The sequence below is a fragment of the Eupeodes corollae genome, chromosome 2 (assembly GCF_945859685.1).
Source record: "Eupeodes corollae chromosome 2, idEupCoro1.1, whole genome shotgun sequence".
Lineage (NCBI taxonomy): Eukaryota > Metazoa > Arthropoda > Insecta > Diptera > Syrphidae > Eupeodes > Eupeodes corollae.
This window is the reverse complement of record NC_079148.1, coordinates 25,332,050-25,352,957: the sequence shown is the minus strand read 5'-3', so window position 1 is coordinate 25,352,957 and position 20,908 is coordinate 25,332,050. Positions and strand designations below refer to the sequence as shown.

The following is a 20,908-nucleotide window of genomic DNA, read 5'->3' as shown; positions in this document are numbered from 1 at the left end:
TTGTGACCAGGGACTAACAACTCTCAACCATTCCTGTGTGACAGCAATGTTGTCAGGGATGAAGGGAACCTACATTTTTAACCCGAATCCAACGGATGACTTGAGAAAGCACTTTTCATGACAGGAATTACTCTTGGAGGATTTGTCAATTCCTTACAAGAGAGAGTACTCGTGAAAAAAACTTTAAATGACACAGGCAGGGATTGAACCCAAGACCTCTAGTATGACAGTCCAACGCACTAACCTTCACTTCAAGATTACTACAAGTTACACATATAATCAGCATTATTGATATTTTCAATAAGAAAGAAATAATTTTGGTCTTGTTCATGATCGTTTTGAGGAAAAGGTAATCATTTTTACATTCGCTTATATAAAATTTTAGTTGGAACAAGTATAAAAAATAGTAAGCCCATTTTGAAGTTCAACAGTGGAGAAATCTGCAAACATAGAATAGTATTTTAAAATATAACTGACATCACTTACTGTAAAAACGAAGATTATAGGTCCATGATGACTTCCTTTAGGTGCCTCAGATGTGTCAAAGATAGGATTTTAAAGGAACCATTCAAAAACAATATGAACCATATGATCTTAACCAAAGAATGAAACTTATTAACATTGTGTTTTGATAAATTATATCAGAGACTTTGGAAAAATCAGTGTTAATCGCGTCAACCTCCCGTCTATTCTCAAGAGTCAAGAATGTTTGGGAAGGAAATTCTTTAAGGTTTGTAATCGTGTATCTACTTTTATGACCAGATCAACAACGGGAATTCTATTAAGGTGTCTTTCGAAAAGTTTCTAAATGTAAACCAATCGCTAGGCCACCCTTATCAGTTGTTGACCTCATGTCCTCGACCAGAAAAAGCTTTTAAAAGCTCACATCCATCATAAAACCTGGAAAGCACGTTTTGAACCTGCACTTTAACCTTACAAGCTTAATATTTGTCATATAATATAAGCTGCTTTGATCTTACTCACATTTTTGGAAAAAATACTTCGTAAACATTTTAACTGATCAACTTAGTCTTGAATCAGCAGATAGTTAAGTTTTTGGATTTAAGGAGCTTTGATAGAAACAGTGTTTTTAGGTACCGAATCAAATGATGAATGTTACACATAAATCTGAAGCAAGAGGTTTTGTCGAACCTTTATCAACTAGCAGCTGCAAATCATTATGAAAAATTAACAAAGTCCCTAAGAGTAACATTTTTAAAAGGGGGTCTGTAATTAGCCATTCAGAATCTCGTCTGTTGTTTGAATTTTCAACTGACTTTTAAAGTAAATTAAGCTTTCCAGATTTCTTTTTAAGTGGGAGGCAATATTTCAATTTACATTTCTGACAGAGAAAAGTATCTTGCAATTTGTAGAGAGAGAGAGTCATCAATTTAATATCCGAAGAACACTTCATGTTGACGTAAGCTACACTTAATATGCCACAGATTTGTATCAACTTAATTAAATGGTTTTAGATCTTTTGAATTGCCACTCAATATAAATGCATACGTTCATACCTTTAGAGATATTCGCAATTAGTCGAAGGACTCGTATAATGTAACTACTTACATCTTAGATTACATCTCAATGTCATTGTCAATTGCATGTTTGTAAATGAACTTTTAGTAGTAATCTCTTTAACAAAGGAAATAATATATTTTATACAATGAAAATTAATTTTCGCCAGACCCCTTTTATCTTGCATCTTTAACACCTACCTTAACTACACTCAAAAGATTTATCTTAATTTAGAGTCAATTATAAAAGACTCATCCTTGTTTTCAATTATGTTCAATTTTCGGTTACAAGTCAACATCAGTCACAATCACATAAACTTACCCACTTCTACATAGTTTGCCAATTAAAGTGATTTCAATAAAATTGAAAGCATCCCTCCTGAACGCTCTGTCTAGGGATAATAAAATAATTTTTGGATGAGGACACAAACTAAAAGCAAGTGCTGCAGTAATTGCTGGTTTTGCACTTCATAACAATCTGAATATTAGTTCATATTGGTATAATAATCGGTTGGCTGTGTTGTAGGTGCATTGCAATTTTATTATAATTGAAATTGTTAATAATTCTATATGTACTCGTATATCACAGCATCAGAAGTGAAATTGTTACATGGAATTGAATGGATTAATTCTATCCCCAAGGGCACATGCCTCACATATATTCAATTATAATACATTTTTGTTTTCATTAGGTGAATTGTGTAGTATATTTGATCACAAGGCTATTTTCCATCGAAACATGAAAACATACCTAAAACGTTAATAATGCTCTAACATAGGTTAGTTAGAAAATTAAAAAAATATACAGGTTAACCCTTTTGTATACCTTCAATGGTATTTTTTTAATAAAAGGCAAATAATTTGTGATATCCTGAACATTTTACTTTCATTTTGAAGTTTAATCAACATTTTTCAAGTATAGATTTCCAGGTCCTTTATATGTCAAACCTGGTGCACGTTTTCAGGGTTAGATTCATTGAATACAATTTTTGATTACAGATTTGGGGCAGAGGCAACATTTCGTTTAGTTTTGTTTCTGAGCTTCCCTAAGTTAGCCTTTCAGTGAAGCAGATCCCACCACAAAATATTTATGTACAAAACAAATCACACTAATAGTTTTCCAGATGTGCGCTAAAAAATTGATTAATAATAGTTTTGTTGTTTTAAGACCAATTGTCGTTTAAGAACGTAAGACAAAATTGTAATCAGAAATTTAATGTTAAGCTATTTTTCGTGGAAGTAGTCGACACAATAAACCAACTTGCCAAAGCCACATATTGTGCTTTAAGAGGAGATTATGGTTTACATAATCGTCCAACTATGCAAACAATTGGTAACACTGTGAGAAATTTAAGGAGAGTGCATTGGTTAAATTATCGTTTCGATCGTTCCACTGAAAATATCGCTGCTGTAAGTGAAAGTGTTGCCGAAGAATTAGGACTATCGTTCTCAGGAATTAGCACTGTTTTACGGTAAATTATGGCGTATTTTGCATTTCTATCTACAACTACATCCATATAAAATCCAGCTCACACAAAAACTGAAGCCAGCTGACCATTAAAAACGTCATAGATACGTCGAATTGGTGTGGCGGTTTACGGCGATTTTTCGAACCAAATGACGAAGCACATTTCACAATCGATGGATATGTTAATAAACAAAATTTTCCTATTTGGTGTTCTGAGAATAATCAAGTAATTGAAAAGAGGCCATTTTATACACAAAAAAAAACACTGTTTGGTGCGCTCTTTGGTGCAAAGGTGTGATTGGTCCTTACTTTTGGAGCGTCATGGTCATATGATACCAGATATTTTTTCGCCTGCTATTTAAGAATACAACTTGAAGAACATGTGGTTGGTGGTGCCACATGCCACATAACAAGAGCGAATATGGCTTTAATGCAAGAGATATTTCCTGGCCTAGAATTCGTTCTCGTCGTGGCGATATGAAAAAAAGGGTCTGGAATGCGACCTACACTGATAACTTGTAGGTTTTCGTGTTGGGTTAAAAAAGTTATCAGTTGAATTGTTCTTAAAAATTTTAATATTACCAACAATATTTTTCATATAAAGAAATAGTTTAGTTTCAACACTAATTTTGTTAAATAGATTTTTAGTAGAAAGGAAATTTTTACCAATTTTAGTAGTATTTCTTAAATTTTTATAAATTTTGTGAATACAATTAATTTGAGAGATATCAAAAACTGAGCATCCATTTTTACCAAATTTTGAGTACTATTCTTTGTAGATTTTATTTTTTTATGAAAAAAAAGAATGTTGGATTTTTATAAAAAAAAACAATGGAAAACAGTTTTTCCTGTGATATAAAAAAGTCTAAAGACAATATTATTAATTTTTGAAAAGCTATTTGAGTCGAAATTCAATTTTAACTAACTTTGAGTTATGTTTTTTTTTTAGGTTTTATTTTTTATAAACAAAACTGTCAATTCGATTTGTCTCAAAATTTTATTAGACTTTAAGACGTAATTGGTATGGTATCAAGTTACAATACATAATATTAAATTTTAGTCGGTGAGATATTTTGGATTACCCAAAATGTTCACCTTTTTTTTAAACTACTAAGGTAAAAAAATAGCCTCGCAATTTTCTTGAGAGCCCTTTCTGCATTATTATCTGTATAACAAAATTTATTTGAAATCGATATGTCTTCTGGTTCTTGAGCTATGGTTGAACGCACGTACACACGCACGCACAGACATCTCTCTAAAAATCTTTTATTTCGACCATAGGGACCTTGAAACGTCAAGAAATGTCAAATTCGACAAATCGGACCCATTACAATAAATTCCTATAGAAAGTTAAAAATATTTTGTATGAGTTTTATTTACATTTATTTTTGAAACCACAAAGTGGATAGCTCGGTATTAACAATATTATGATTATCTGATAAAAAGGAACAATTTTAAAGCCGAAAATCAATGTTTACCAATTTTCAGTAAATTCCAAATGGAACAAGAAACTCTTTTTATATAACAAATTACGTTTCACCAGACTCAAATTTACAAAACTCAAAGTTTTTTCTTGCAAGTGAAAAGTTTTGTTACTTAAAGTAGTTTTTCTTTTTGTTTTACTAAACATTAAACTGTAATAATTTATATTTAAAATCGAACAGTAATTTTTGTTTGGAAATAAGATTTTGTTTTGAACAATTCAATTCCAGTCGCGTCTCTTGTCGAAAGGATTTTATGTGCAAAAAGGAGAATGTGCTGGAGAAAGAGTAGGGTATGCACAATAGTTCATGTATTTATTAATTTTTCTAATTAATTGTGTTCTGCCTACTTACGATACAGTTCGGAATTGATGATGATACTTTGTCTTTTCTTGGTTGGGAAGGCAGATCAGTTCTGCGACAACATCAACTAATACATGTGTTTAGGCATGTTGGAATCTTGAACCTATCTGATGTAAAGTAAGGCAATAATATTTTAAATCATAATGGAAATTTTAGTTTTAGAAGTACGAACTAATTTTATTGTAAACCCTCAAGGGAGAAGCAGTTTTAGGCTTCAACAAAACCAACGGCCATTGGAGTAATTTGTTTCGAGCAGATTTAATCAATATAAATTTGGGTCAACGGAGTCAAATTATTGCCTGAGGATTTTTTTAACAACATTGGAAAATAAACTGAAGCAATTCCTTAATGAAATAAAAGTAGGTATGTTGTGCCAAAACTTTTCCATAATTTACTGCATTTTAAATTTTACCTTTCAGGAATTTTACATCATTCTCTGTGGTAAACCTGGGAGTAAGCTTTGAGACAGATACGTTAACCAAAGAACAAGGCGTTCGCGGTTGGAAACGAAAATAAATTGAATTTTTAAAATTGGGAGAAGATCCTATAACCATTACAGAGGTTGTCGTGTCCATTTTAAAATCTTTATGGATTTTTTAACTCTATGTTTCTTCAAGTTGGAAGGATGTGACGCATAAACAGCAGTGAATGTTAACATTAAGATAACTGGAACTAAAATCATCCGCAACTAACTTTGATTTTTTGATGAATAAGCAATGTTCTCCAATCCAAAAGCCCCAAACTAGTAAGTTTACGTTTTTTTTTTAAATTAAGGGTTCAAATAGTTTGCAATTAACATTAACTCTAGTCTTAATGTTCCTTTAACACTAAGCACAAAAGCAGCTTTAAGTTTTGCAAAATTTTTGGAGATTGTAAAATAGGAATTCCTGATGTCTATTGATAAAATTAATCAATATGAATAAAAATAATAAAAATATTAATAAAAATAAAAGATATACTTAAACTAACATTATTGGTTGTTTTTTTATTTATAGAATTTCAAACAATGATCGATTTAAAAGGAAGCCTAGTTTTTTTTAACTAGATCGACTTAGTAAATTCAACATGACCATAAAGATGATTCAAAATGAATCATAGAATCATTTTAATATGAGATCAATATTGATTTAACTTAAATTCACATGTTGTACTAACATGATTTAAGATTAAATTAATTTAAATTTGTTTGCGAAAATAACATATTAAATTAAAATGAAACATCTATGAAGCAAAATCATTGGTAAAAAATGTTGAATCATGTTTATTTTTTTTGAATTGGTTTTTCTCTGTGTGAAGCCATCCTTCGATGGAATTTTACAATCTATAACTTTTGAAAAGACGTTGTACAATAATTTTAATAAAACTGTAAGTTTTGAAGATTGTTCGAACTAACTAAGAATTAACTTCGATATCGCAAGCAATTTTGCAAGTACAGAGATTTTTCGATTAACTTAAAGTATCATGTATTTGTGTTGTCTGGAGTTGGAAAGAGACTACTATTAAAGAGCCAACGGAATATTTGTTTAAGTCCCTTGCAACAATTTTGTATATACACTACCAGCAGACGGCTTACTTTTTATTATTTGTGTTTGATCGGCTCATATTGCATTATTAAGGCTAATTAAGATACAGCTAGATAGTACGCGTGCCGTGATAGTTAGTGCGTTGAACTGTCTTTAGGTCTTGATGGGTTTGATCCCTGTGCCATCTGTGCTTTTTTCACGGGTACTGCCTCTTATGAGCAATTGACAAATCCTCCAGAAGTAATTCTTGTCATAAAAAGTGCTTTCTCAATTTCGGTTTCGACTTTAAACTGTAGGTAGATCCACTTTTTAAGTCACTAGGCCCTGGTTATGAACGGACTCTGGCGCCACCTAATTTATTTATTTATTTATTTATTTATTTATAGATACATACAAGTGTCAATATTTTTTTTAATGCATATTTGGTCTTAGTAAAAATAATCTCAGTAATAATTAATAATAATTAATTAATTAATAAGAATTAACTGCAATGTTGTATTTTAAATTCGTGAACACTTTTACTTTTCAAATAAAGTTTACAAATTTAAGAGTGAAGAGATTTTTCACCTTTCAAATTTCGTGATGCACTTAGCACTTATAATTTGTATGATTTTATTTTTTGTTTGAAAAGTTGCAAGGAAAAAAAAGTTTGTTGAAATAGTCCCCAGATATCAAAAAGTTATTATTCGTAGTGCAAAATTATTCTTTTTCCGTAAAATATTTGAGGTGACAAATTTGTATCAGTTCAATTTTTGTTTAAGTACTTAATTATTAACTTCTATATGACGGCAAACTAGGTAGGATTAGATTTTATTGAAACCAATAGCGTTATTGGTTCGTGAGATGTTTGAGGCGAACTAAAATTTGAGTTTATTTTAAATTGCTCACATAGTAGAAAACTGCATTTTGAAATTTTTGAATCTCCTTTCTACATACATTTTGGTATTACTTATTATCTTGTACAACAAAATTTATTTCAAATTGATATTTTTCCTTGATTTTGTGATTCGGTTGGCCAAAAAAGGATTTTTCATAATATCACCATTTCTTTTAATCGACGAAATTTTGTTTACCTTTCTATTTTTTATTAGTAAACGGAAATTCAAGTTTCTTAATTAAGCACACCTAAAACAAAAGAAACATACTTTTTTTTTTTTGTTGAAAAATATAGCTTTATTTATCTTTTCTAATTGATGCGCATACTTTTATAATTTCAAACCTAAACAAATAAAATACATTTTTTAAATTAGCATCTATAAACCTTGACCCTTGAAGTTATTGTTTTATTTTACATAAATCTACATATTCCTCTAACTCACTTCTAACTATACTTAAATTATTATTATTATTAATTCTTATAGTAATAATACCTAAATAATATATTTATATATAATTTAGCACACAAAATTGTATAAAATATTATAAAAAAAAGAACATTTCATAAAAAATATTTAACAAATCTTAAAAATGTTTGTATTAAACTTTTCATATATTACTTTGCATTATTTTAAATGGAATAATTTTTGTTTGTTCTTTATTTCAACTTGATTAAAGTATTCAGTGTTTTTTTGTTTTTACAAATTTATTTACAAATTTTAATTTCCATCATATTCACAGTTCTTTTTAAATGTTTTATTATTTTTTTTAATAAGTTTAAAATAAAATTATAAAATGTATTAATTTTGTAAGTTTTATTTATTTTTATTGACACCAAGCTTATTTTTTAGTTAAAAAGGCTAAGAACATAATAAAATAAATTTAAAAACTAAATCATTTAAATTGGTTGCCTAGGGCTCAAGAGTAACCAACTTAAATGAGTTTAATGGTTTATTTTTATACACATTGGTTTTAATATTTCTTATATTTCATGCATGTTTTAGATATTATTTGTTTTAATGGAAAAAGATTTAATTTATATTCGACAATTGTAAGTTATTTTTCTATTATATTTCAGCTTTTTATTGTTAAAAACATTTACCTATTGGTTTTTGAAAATGCCTTATTTCAACTAAATGTTGCTATGAATTTCTCAAAAATATTGTTCAGTAAAATTCAAAGGGTTAAGAAGAATGGTTTCAAGGACACTCTTTATACATTTAAATATTAGTATTATTAAAACTTGTTCTTCAAGGTGAAAATTATTCTTCCATTTGAATATTATTCTCATCCAACTTTTATGATGCAGATGTAAGTGCATCAAAAATAAAAGACATACAAATGTTTTCAAAAATGATCACGCTGAAAGTCTTTATCGTTGATGCAAAATGTCAATCGTGGCGTGTGTCCTCCACGTGGGTTGGCGTCGTCCCATACACGGCAATTCTGCTTATTAACACAGCCATTCACCCTTATCACTAAAGATGATTGATTTCCTTTTCCAAACTTTTCGAAGCTCAGTCAGCGAACAAACTGCGTTGTCTATGGTCATGAAATTTGAGCTACTGGGTCAGTTGGCAAAGGCCAAGATCCGAGCAATATTCGCCAATTAAAAGTCTGCGAAAGGCCGAGCTCTTGTGCATGGCGAGAAATAGACTGTCTTGGTTTCAGCTGTACACTTTTACGTCCCGCGGACTAGTGGAGAACTTCAAGCTATGAACAATAAACTATGTTCTAGAGGAAAAAATATTGGCTAAACAACAAATCAGCAAAAATCAAAAACTATGACAAATGACGATTTCAATACAATAACTTTGGATGATAAGGAACTCGAATGCGCTGAGGACTACGTATACCTTGGTCAAATTATTACATCGAATGACAAATTTATACAAATAATTCTAAGATGTCGAGTATCTTCAATTCAACAGTGCTACCAGTTTTAACCTATAGATGTCAAACATAGCGAATGACTAAAAATGCTAAACCAATCTGAGATCATGTCAAAAGCCAATGAAAAGCTCAGTTTTAAACGTTCGCATTAACCAAAAAATCACAATCTTAAGAGCTCAAAACTAATTTTGCCTCTCTGTTGAACGTTAGACGAAGCTGTCTACGGAATGGCTAACACATGATAGTAGGAAAAATGTAAAAGAACAACTCCAATGCTGTAAAGATGATAAGAACATAAAATATTCACCGCCGTTTATTTGAATTATTAATAAAATAGTTTCAAAAAACACTTAAATATTTTAAACTTGAAAAATTACTGATTCTAATTTTGAGAAATTCATAAATCTTTTCTTTGAAATTCTTATATTTCGTTGTATGACCATTAAAAATATTTTCTGTGTTTTTGTTTGCGTGTGTTTTGTAAATAAAATCCCAAACTTTTATTACATAAAATGTCATAAAAGTTTAATAAATATTCTTTTTATATTTTCTACCATTATGTATTATTTGTATTGTTTAAAGTGCTGCCGATATAATAATTTACTGTGGTAATCTATTGGCTATATAAAATTTGAGATTCATTATTAAGAGTGTGATGTGTGTAAGATTTTAAATGCCTATCTACAAAATTTTATGATGCTTAGTATAATTAAAACACCCACTTTTACGTACAACATTGAGAATTTTAAAAATGTTTCTTATTGATATCCTTTTTATTATTTGATCAATTATTTATCTTCAATTATTATTAATAATATTATTATTTAACTGTCTAGTAAGTCTTTTATGATGAGTAAATTTTGCAAAATAAAGGACTCATACATAGCTATGTATATGTATATATAACAATCATGGATATTATATGTATAGAATTTCACAACGTATACACTTACAAATAATTATATTTCACTTATAATCTAATCATCATCAGACTTCAGACACTGCATCAGACACATATCATACGCAAATGTCCTTATCATTATCCTTATTTTTATCCTTATCCATTAAATCTACATTAACATTTGTTGAGATTTCTCTTCTCTTGATGCGTGAGAAAGAGAAACATTTCACTTACAACTACAGCACCGTTTCATTAGTAAACGTACGCGGTCCATTCACAATTGAATACTTCGACGAAGTATCCTTTTTCACAGCCACTCGATCAAGGAACATCTCCTTGAATGTCTCCCTAAACTGACGTGACATGCCGCAGTAGATTCCAAAATTAATCGGATAACTCACAACGAGGAAGAAGTTCGCAAACAAAATGCAAATATTCGCAATACGATAGTCGAGGAATTCTGTAATTGCCGACGAGATGATATGCAGCACCGTTAAAATGCAGAGCGGTATTTCAGCCATAAGGAATACGGTGACCACAACGATTAGCATCAGTGTGGTGCAGTTGGCTTCACGCAGCTTCTTCGATTCCTTTTTTCGATTCTCCCGGAATAGGGCCTTCCGGCGTTCTTGGGCTTTTCGCATTGCCTTGAAGAGCAGGATATTGAGGGTGACCAAAATTATGCACGGTATCAGATGAACGAAGAACACTCGGAAGGAGAAATACACCAGATAGTAGACGTCAACACCGACATAGTCCTCGACTAGTTTGGACGTTTCCATGTGGCAGACTTCGACTTGATTGCCATTCCATTCGATGTTCAGTGGATGATAGGTTCGTTCGAAGAATCTCGTGCTCTGGTGGGTGAACGCAGCTAGGCAGATGAAGAAAGTACATCGCTTGACACGTGCCATGGTGCACCAAGTACGTGCCATTGGAGCGTGACACACGTAAATGTATCTGAAAGCAACAATAGAAGAGAAAACTTTATATTACAAATCATTATTACGTTTGGTCTATATTTAGGTTGGAATGTGTTTGTAACTTGGGTTACGATAAGAACAGATGTAAGAGTTTACCTATCCTAAGGATGCACATGATATTGGTTTTGAGTGTACGGCAAAAAAGTCATAGGTCAAAAGTCAATAAACAACAACGAGTTTTCTTTAGCTGAGTTTGAGTTATATTCGTTTTGGTCAGTGTGTAAGAGGTCAAGGAACCTACATGTTGTTTATGGGAAACGTGTGAACTTTGGACTTTCATTTTTATCTCAATTGCTGTTTTTGATTCAATAAGGTTTAACTACTTAGAAGGATAATAACGTTGCGGAGGAGAGCAATAACTATTTTGCTGATTTATTAAATCATACTAAGTACATAGGAAACCTTTGTCCTTCACAATATCCTGTCAGACACGTTTCAAAATACACGCTTGTAAAAATGATGTTGCAACAGAAGCTATAAAAATAATAAAACGGAATGAAATCCAATCATGCTTTTCTCACGCTCTCAGACTGCTAAAGGAAATTCATAATAAATAATGATGTTGCATTATATTGCGCTTTTTTCTCAACTCGAAATGCACAATAAAGAAACAGAAGACTCTGCAAAATAAAGGAGTTTTAAATTTTGCGCAATTTCTTATATTAAACCTTTTTTGTGATTCAGCATCAGCTGAAGCTTCCTTTTCATAAAATGCTTTATGCAATGCTATTACCTCATTTTCTCATTTTGTTGTTGTTGTACTTTGATATTGCTACGAGCTTCATTTTCTTCGTTGAAGACGCAGAGGTCATTGTTTTTCCTATAAAAATGGAACACTAAAGGACACCTAGGAGTTGGCGTGAAATATCATATGAATAGGCACACATAAAGTGAATAATATAGGATAAGATACCGTTGTACACTTGAACTGAAGTTGTTAATATTAGAAATGCAAGACTGAGTCAAAAGTAGTAGCCTCAAGAGTTTTTCAAAAATGGAATTGACACCTTTTTGCATATAAGACTTTGTCGTTAGAAGCATTGTTTTAACAGTTTAGGAACAGCTTAAAATTTTTTTGAATTTTGGATTCTCGCTATTTCTGTAGGCAGGCAGTCAATTTTGGGAGTGAAGTGATAACCAAAAGTCCTGAATGTGAATGTGTAGATATACGCCCCACACCCTTTATATCAAATTCAACGGTCTTCAAGCTTTTTTTCAGTCGCGATAGGCTAAATGCTCGAAAATGGTAATTTTTACGAGTTTGAGGTCGAAATGATTACCACATAAGTGATACATCAAAAGCTCTTCTGATTACCAAAATGTATGTCCGAGACGTTTTACTTTCGTTCTTCTGCTTGCCAGACGCATTATTAGCTTTTTAAAATGCATTTTTAACTTAAAGCCCTGATAATTTTGTTCCTTTGATATGTTTCCAAAAAAGTGGTACATCAAAAATCAGTAAAGAAAATCCCCTGATTACAAAAAATCGTTTTTAAGACGTATTGGTTACCACGAGATCTAAAAATTGACAGATTACACAATTTTCTGAGAATTGGAAGTAATTGACCACGGAAATAGAAAAAGTCAGTAATCTTTTTCGGATACATCACGTCAGCAGAATGATAGACTTTTTAACAACATTACTGGTAAATGTGCATCTCAGCTCCCAACTCACTTAATATATTTGGAGAAAAAAACGCTATACATATTTTTATATGAATGCAAAGTCGATCAGAGATTTGAAAACAATATTTTAAATTTTGTTTCAGAATGCAAGGTTACAAAGACAGTTGCATGTGGAAAAATTCGAGCTAAAAAATCACACTTTATATCCAGTAACTTCCCTTCCTCAATTTGTTGGACATTTAAATGGATCGATGATAATATTGTAAAACAGAACATTGTTTAACAGAATTGCGGCCCCAGAAACTATTGAAAATTTCTGTGCAAATGAATATGAAAACGAATACACTGAAAGTAAGACATGACTTTGAATTCTTCATCCGATGAATTTAATGGTGAATGATTTTTTCTATAAAATACATTTTCGGATAAAATGTTTGATTTTTATTTGATGTGATAATGTGATACGAACGTCTAAGATGCAAATTCTAATCAGAAGAAGTGTTCTGATGAAGGAAAGAAGTTACTATGGTTTTAAGTCGAAAAATGCATTTGAAAAAGCTTAAAATACATCTGGCAAGCAGAAGGCAACAACCAAAACTGTTGAACATTTTGTAATCAAGAGATTTTTTCTGATTTGTAGTGTATCATTTTTTGGATACATATCATAGGAAAAAAGTTATCAGTGTATTAAATTGAAAAATTCATTTGAAAAATTATTAAAATGCGTAAGGCAAGCAAAAGGCCGAAAGTGAAACGTCTTCGGCACACTTTTACTTTTTTGTAATGATCGTTTTTTTTGTTGTTTTTTGTACATATGACGTATGACTTCTCTTAAAACCTTAAAATCACAAAAATGCACATTTTTAAACGCTTCCACCACGACTAGAAAAAAGCCCAGAGGGTTGAATTTAATATAATGGTTGGTATGTCTACACATTCACATCAAGGAATTTTGGTTATCACTTCATTACCAAAATTTGCTGCCGGCTTTAGGTCTATTGAATGTATTAAACATTTGTTCGAGTCGTTTATTAATAATGTTTGGTGCCATTTTAAAAGTTATTTTCATTTAGAACTTATCCTCTAACGAGTAAAATGGCAAAAATAGTCGCACTAAGTTCATGATTTCACATTAATAATAATGAAGACCATCCAAGGCAAGACTGCCGGTTTGCTTGTAAGCAAATTCATAATAAATTTAACTTAAAATTTGTATACTTATTAAAAAGAAGGATAGAATTGTTTTAGTTTCTATGGTGACAATAGAATTTTGTTGTTTTGCTGTACAACATAAATAAATATCACACTTTCAACAATTAAGTTGTGTGTCGGTCGGAAAATGGTTTTCTCCATCGAAACTAAAATCAGTAACAACTAATACGTGATGTATTTGGAATTGGTGATGCTAGACGTTTTACACATTGAGAAGATGGTGGTCGTCCAACTGCATTTTCTTCAGAACAGCCAGCGGTTATTTTTTCGTTAATTTGAGGAAGTGGTTGTCCTTCACAACGTCAATACCATCTTTTCAGCATATGTATATCGCTCAATGCTAGTCAATACAGTTCAGCAAAGAGAAAGAATTATTTCGTTTTCTTTAACTTAATTATGTCCGTCTTTGATTATTAAATCTGTTTTTCAAAGTGGGAAACAAAGTCAGGACCTAGATCTTTCAAAAATGATGCATTTCTTCAAAACGTTTTTTTTTGTGTGTTTCATCAAGCATTTATAAATTTTGTTTTTATTTTAAGTTCTCTGTTACTTACAAATTTTAGCTACAACTCAATAACTGTTTCATGCTTAAAACAAATTATAAACCATAACCATAAGAAATGCCTTTGTGGCAAAACTACTGGAAATATTTATTGCTGATGTGCAACATGCCACTCCAACATTTTCTAATAGAAGACAAAATGAAACAAAATATCCTTTAGAGATAAGAGAGTTGATAATAGAGGAAAGAAGAGCCCGAAGAAAATGGCAAAATACTAGATTTCCAGATGAACAACGTTTAACCGTGTAAGCAACAATCTTAAAAAACAAATTTACAAATTCCTAAGGAATTTAACGACTGATGCTACAATCGGTTTTTCGCCCTGGAAAGCAGCCAAGCACCTAAAAAGACCGCAGTTACAAAACTCGGCCTTGAAATCTCAAGGCGAAAAATGGATCGGTAACCTGAAAGAAAAATCTAACCTTTCCGCTGAACATCTTGCGAATGTTTTTAAGCCATACTTATCAAACGCGGCTGAAAATAGCTTACAGTTTGTTTATAAGAAAGATGAAAATGAAATACCAATTGTTAAACTTAAAGAAATAAAAAGCATGAGTTTACATCAATTATCAAATAAAATATCACCAGGTTAAGATCTAATTACTGCTCAGATTATGAAAGAAATGCCATTGAAAGCCTTCATGAAACTCCAATATATAATAAATGCATACCTTAAGCACCGGTATGTCTCGCACAAATTGCTGAAGTAATCGTCATACCAAAGCAAGGTTAACCACCTACAGAAGTGATGGCTTACAGACGAATATCGCCTATATCAATTATGACAAAAGTTTTTGAACAAAAGCTTCTGAAGAAACTTAGCAAAATCGTAGAAGAAAGAAGGTTAATCCCAAACCATTAATTTGGCTTTACAAGTAAACATTTCACGATAGACCAAGTTCATAGAATATCGGATTTAATGGAAAAAGCATTAGAAGAAAAACAAGTAGGTTCAGCTATTTGCTTAGATGTACAAACTGCAAAAGGAACTTCCCAGTATTTTGAAATATGAAATATTAAAATCGTAGACCGATTTTTTAGAGTAAGGTACGACGAAAATAGAAGCCGATGTACCACAAGGAAGTGTCCTAGGTCCTACCCTGTATTTACTATACACAAGGGATATTCCAATTGGTAATCACACCATAATGGCTACTTTTGCAGATGATATAGCAATTTTAGTAGCCGACAGATGTGTCTCTAAGGCAGCAGTAAAACTACAAAATGCCGTCCACACAGTGAGAGCTTGGACAGAAAAATGGCGTATCAAACTCAATGAAACAAAATCTTCACATATAAACTTTACCTTACGCCAATACGGCCACATACCTTGGAATGACTTTGGTTGCAAAGCTAAAGTGGAAGAGCACATCAAAAAGAAAAGAGAGAAACAAAACTTGAAATATAGAAAAATGTTACTAGGTAACAACTCTAATTTATCAATCCAAAACAAAATAATGCTGTATAATCAAGTACTAAAGCCTGCTTGGGCCTATGGAATCCAATTATGGGGCTGTACAAAGAAAACAAATACCGAAATCATCCAAAAATTCCAAAACAAAGTCCTTCGTGGAATAGTTAATGCACCTTGGTACATAAGAAACACCGATCTACATCGTGACTTACAAATAGAAATGGTTACAGAAGTTGTTAAAAAATACGCTGTATCGCACAACCAGAGACTGCAAAGTCATACTAATTCTGAAATAGAGCCCGTCTTGTATAATAAGAAACCATGTTCGGAGATTAAGAATAACCAAGCCAAAAAACATGGGAAATTATTAAAAGTTTAAACTTCCCCCAAAGTGATTGTACAAAGTTAAGAAAGAAAAATTCGAAGTCGATCCTTCAAGATTGGTCCTGATGAAGTGGTGGTTTTAGTAGTTAAGAGACCCACACTACTTGGTGTCGAATACTGCCAAGTGTCTTTTGAAGATTTTCTCTTGTCAAAAAAAAAAAAATAATAATAATCTACCTATAAATTAAAGCTCGTATACTTCTTATTTTATTTAAAACAATTTTGAAAGGGGTTAAAGGAAGTTAACAATTAAAAAAAAAATACAAGTTACATTATATCACAGCTTTACTCCTTTGTATTCACATTGAAATTAAGATTGAAAATCAAAATCATCAAAGCTAATTCTTTAATTAATTTCTTTTGAAAACCTGTCAAAAACAGATTCATTTACATTGTATATCTGTCTAAAAATATATTGTATTGTAAAACATGATTTCCAAATAATTAACAAAAAGCTACGGGAGACCATTTGTGTTTTATACGTAAATTGCGTACTTGTAAGTTCAGTGGAAAACTTTCTTTTCCAATTAAATTAACATTTCCCTTAAAATGTTGAAATCGATATTTTTTACGCTTGGTTTAAAAACTTTTATATTTATTTAAAGGTTAACAGCTTTGTATATTTTTCATGGCTCATTTGAAATCGAAATACTTGCTACTTTTCTTTCGATTAGCATAAATTCAAGTTTTTTTATGTTCTAGGTTGTAAGGATATACATACCAAGTATAATGTCCTTTTCTCCATCCTGAACTTTACTCTACTAAGTTAATTTACGTATTACCTTAATCTATGTATTTTGTGTTCCAATTTCAACACAATAATAATGCTAAGTGGAAATTCTCAAGGCAATCGTGCACTACCGTATAATTTTATATCGATTAAACATCAATGCATTGCAATTTGCAATTATTACATCACAAACAAAATATTTTCTTATTATTCTGAGTTTTATTCCCGATGTGCAATCAGTTTAATCAACAAATGCAAGTAAATCCATTTTATTTATGTAAATTTTTATTGGTATGTTAATGTTGAACGGGGAAAAATGTGATTTCCAACGAGGTTTTTCTTTTTAATTTGTACTTGCACTCAAGAGATTATGATTAAGCTCGTTATTATAATGTTGTTACACATCAGTTTGAGTTTTGAGGAAAATTAAAAATGATTTCAAAGGAAATGCTGATATTTATATTTGCCTTGAAAGCTGAGGTTAAATGGATCACATCGATTGAGAAAAATTCACGACGAAAATGGTTTTTGTTTGATAATATTAACCTCAAGATGCATTGTGTAATCAAATGGATATTTGAAAAAATTTATTCATGGAAAGTAGATGATTTTAATGCAGATTCATTGAAATATATTGTTCTATTTTTGAATAAAGAATTAAGAATTACTCTTTAGGAGCCACATATTTAAATTAAAAACATGTGCATGGATTTGAATTAAATTTAAATATTGAACAAAGACAAAAATATTCAAAAATCGTAAAGACGAAATCTGGATTTAATCCAGATCAATAAATCTATATAAAAAGCAAAAGAATCAGTATTTAAAAGAAGAGACTATAGTTTCGTTTTATTTGTACCACAACTTTTACATTATTTTAAATTTGGCACAAAATGTAAGAGATTTATAAAAAAACAAAATTTCTTTACGACTATAAATACATTAACTTAAGGGAAAACACTACAAGAAAAAAACTTCATATTAAACTTAAAACTATGCCCAATACGCACATGAACCCACAAATCTAGGAAATGACTTTTTATTTTAAGTTTTTAATGAGATTATTTTCTGAAAAGGAACGTATCTCGAAAAAGTTGTCTTGTAGTTTGTAAAGAGTGGATTTAATAAGGTTGACATTAGCTCTTTTGTAGAGTCTTATAGTAGAATAGCAACGAGGCAAATTAAGCATTAGTTTAAGGACTTTATTTTGACATATCTGTAATTTTTTAATGTGAGTCTTAGCATAATCGAACCACACTTGTGCTCATAAGTAAGGATTGGCTGAAATATACTTTTATTAATTAATATTTTATTATGCATTCTTAGGCGATACTTCCTTTTGATAAACGGATACAAAATTTTAATTATTAAATTCGTTTTATGGATTGAGTTTGATATGTGGCCTTGAAACGTGAGTTTTTTTATCAAGTATAATGCCAAGATATTTACAAATGGCCTGGCATTTCCGGCATTAACTTTTTACACTTATTTAAGTAACTACATAAGAAGTTTATCAAGGGAACTCTATAAGCAGCAAATACACTTGCAAAAAGGGCAATGTCGTCCGCGAACATGGCAATTTCAGTATTTTCAAGCCTTGGAAGATCGGATAGGAAAACGTTAAAGAGAATGGGTCCCAAAACAGATTCTTGAGGAACCCCAAATGAAATATCAAATAAAAAATATTTCGCAAGTCCAGTCTTAACAAAAAACTTTCGGCTTTTTTTTAAAACATTCCTAATAATTTGGATAAGATATAATCTTCAAACTAATCAACAAGATTAGTTTAAAGATGAGTCCATCGTACCAAACAATGTAAAAGGCTTTTTCTATGTCTAACAATTCTAAGGACTTGGTAGGAGGAGCAGTGACCTGCTCTAAATCCGAATTGTTCAATTACAGGAGTCGGTCTTCAACACCTTTTCAAAAAGTTTACTAATATTGCTTAGAAGACTTATAGGCCTATAACTTAATGGGCTATAACTTTGCTACTTTTCATTGTTCAGGAAAATAACAGTGTTTGATACAAAATTGAAGATACAAGTTAAAGAAGATATACTTTTTAGGCAGTGCATTGGTTGCTAATTCCATCATCTCTAGGAGATTTCTTTATTTTCAGGTCTTTTAGCAAGCCTTTTTACTAAACTGTTGTTATGAATAAGTGTAATGGGTTGAAAAATTACAGAATATGCGAACTGTAAGAGTTTTTCACGAACAAAATTTTTGGTTACGTTATCACTTAAATGATCGGACACTGAATGATTGCGTTGAAAGTTTAACCGAAGATATTTTACTTTTCTTCCTGCGTAATATAAACATTATTTTGTTCCCTAAGAAGAGGAATTTTGTTGCATTCTAAAAAAGTCTCGAACACTTATCAAAACCCGATAGTACGTCATTAAACTTTTGATTACGAAACACTAAAACTACATTTTGAATTTTATGATTTAGAATGTTAACATCAGTTCTAAAAGAGTCCAATTTGTAACGAATGCACTTTCACTCTTCAGTGTTTCGTAAATGGATCAAAGACAATATGATATCCAAAAAATAGACTATAATTCATGTTCCTTTGAGGGCTGCAACCCTCATTAAGATTTGTTGGCAAAAATCCGCGACTATATTTGTTATAACTCAATTGTTTTAAATTGTGCTAGACTATTCCAAAGGTAGTATAATTATTAATTCTTAAGACTTTTCAGTTCAAAAAAATTTGATCAGTTTATTTTTTTAAAGTTTTGTAAACTAAGTCTGTGTGTTGATTTTTATAATTTAACGTTTGAGATAGTACTTTTTTAAATAAAATATTTGAAAACAATTGAAATAATTTATTTTGCTTGTTGTTGTAAAAAGGACTTTTTGATCATTATCAAAGGATATTGTAAAACATTCGTAGTATGAACGGCTCCCTGAAATTACGCCATAGGAAATTACGCCAAAAACTGTTTTGGAAAAAAAGCCCAAACAATTTTGGCGTAAAAAATAGGAAAAAGCGCCCAAAAACAAAAAGGAAAATACGCCAAAAAGTGTGGAAATTACGCCAAACTTTTGGAAAAAGAGCCAAAATACTAAAATGGAAAAAACGCCAAAATAAGAACTCTTTGGTGTAATTTCCAAATTAGTATTGGAAATTAAGCCTTTAAAGAATGAATGTACGACGTAACATGGAGCGGCGCGGTGCAACCCGCGTGGCGCGGTGTTTGCTATTTTTTTGTTTACCACTTATAATTTCACAATCAAAACTTTCCATTTTGTCCATCGCTTTATAAAAATGCTCTTCTACTAACGGTAGGGAAACAACAAACTATCAATCACTACTGATCACGTTAAAAAATTTAACAAAATATGCTCTTCAAAATTCGTGAGAAACATGTAAAATACTGTTATTTGCCGTTATATAATTTTGTATACCATATGATGACATTCGACAAACATGTACTTTTTTGTTTTTGATTTGGAAGAACGAACGGTTAATTTTCTGGCTTTTTTTCCTTATTCGATTAGGAAAAAAAAGCCAAAAAGTTTGTTTTGTGGCCTTTTTTTGCTTTAAGATTTGGAAAAAAACTAAAAAGTTTATTTTTGGTCGTTTTTTCCTTTTTTGTTTGGAAAAAAAGTCCAAAATTTTTGGCGTTTTTTCCAAACAAAAATTGTTTGGCTTTTTTTCATTATTCTAAAAGGAAAAAAGCCAAGAAATTTTCGGAAAAAATAGCCAAAAAATCCGGAATTAACACCAAACTCTTTAGGTTCTTTTTCCTAGGAAAAAAAGCCAAAAAATTGTAAGGAGAATTTTTGGTGTTTTTTCCATTTTATTTTTTTGGCGTGATTTCCTATGGCGTAGTTTCAGGGAGCCAGTACGAACCAAGAAAAAAGCATCATTGCTTCCGTCGAAGACAATTAAATTGCAACTCGAAATTCGTTAAAGGCGATATAGCTAGGTCCCTTATGAATAAAAAGTCTTGCAGTTTTTTCTACGAA

The 20,908-nt window shown here is 30.9% G+C and overlaps 1 protein-coding gene across 1 annotated transcript in view; it reads right to left on the bottom strand.

The window, feature by feature from the left end:
- Positions 1-7,887: 7,887 nt before the first annotated feature.
- Positions 7,888-20,908, bottom strand: part of LOC129947391 (sex peptide receptor) — a 138,952-nt gene continuing 125,931 nt past the window's right edge. The window contains exon 7 of the mRNA XM_056057925.1: positions 7,888-10,982. Within this exon, the coding sequence (XP_055913900.1) occupies positions 10,259-10,982 (724 nt within the window). The 3' untranslated portion in view covers positions 7,888-10,258. The remainder of the gene's footprint in view (positions 10,983-20,908) is intronic.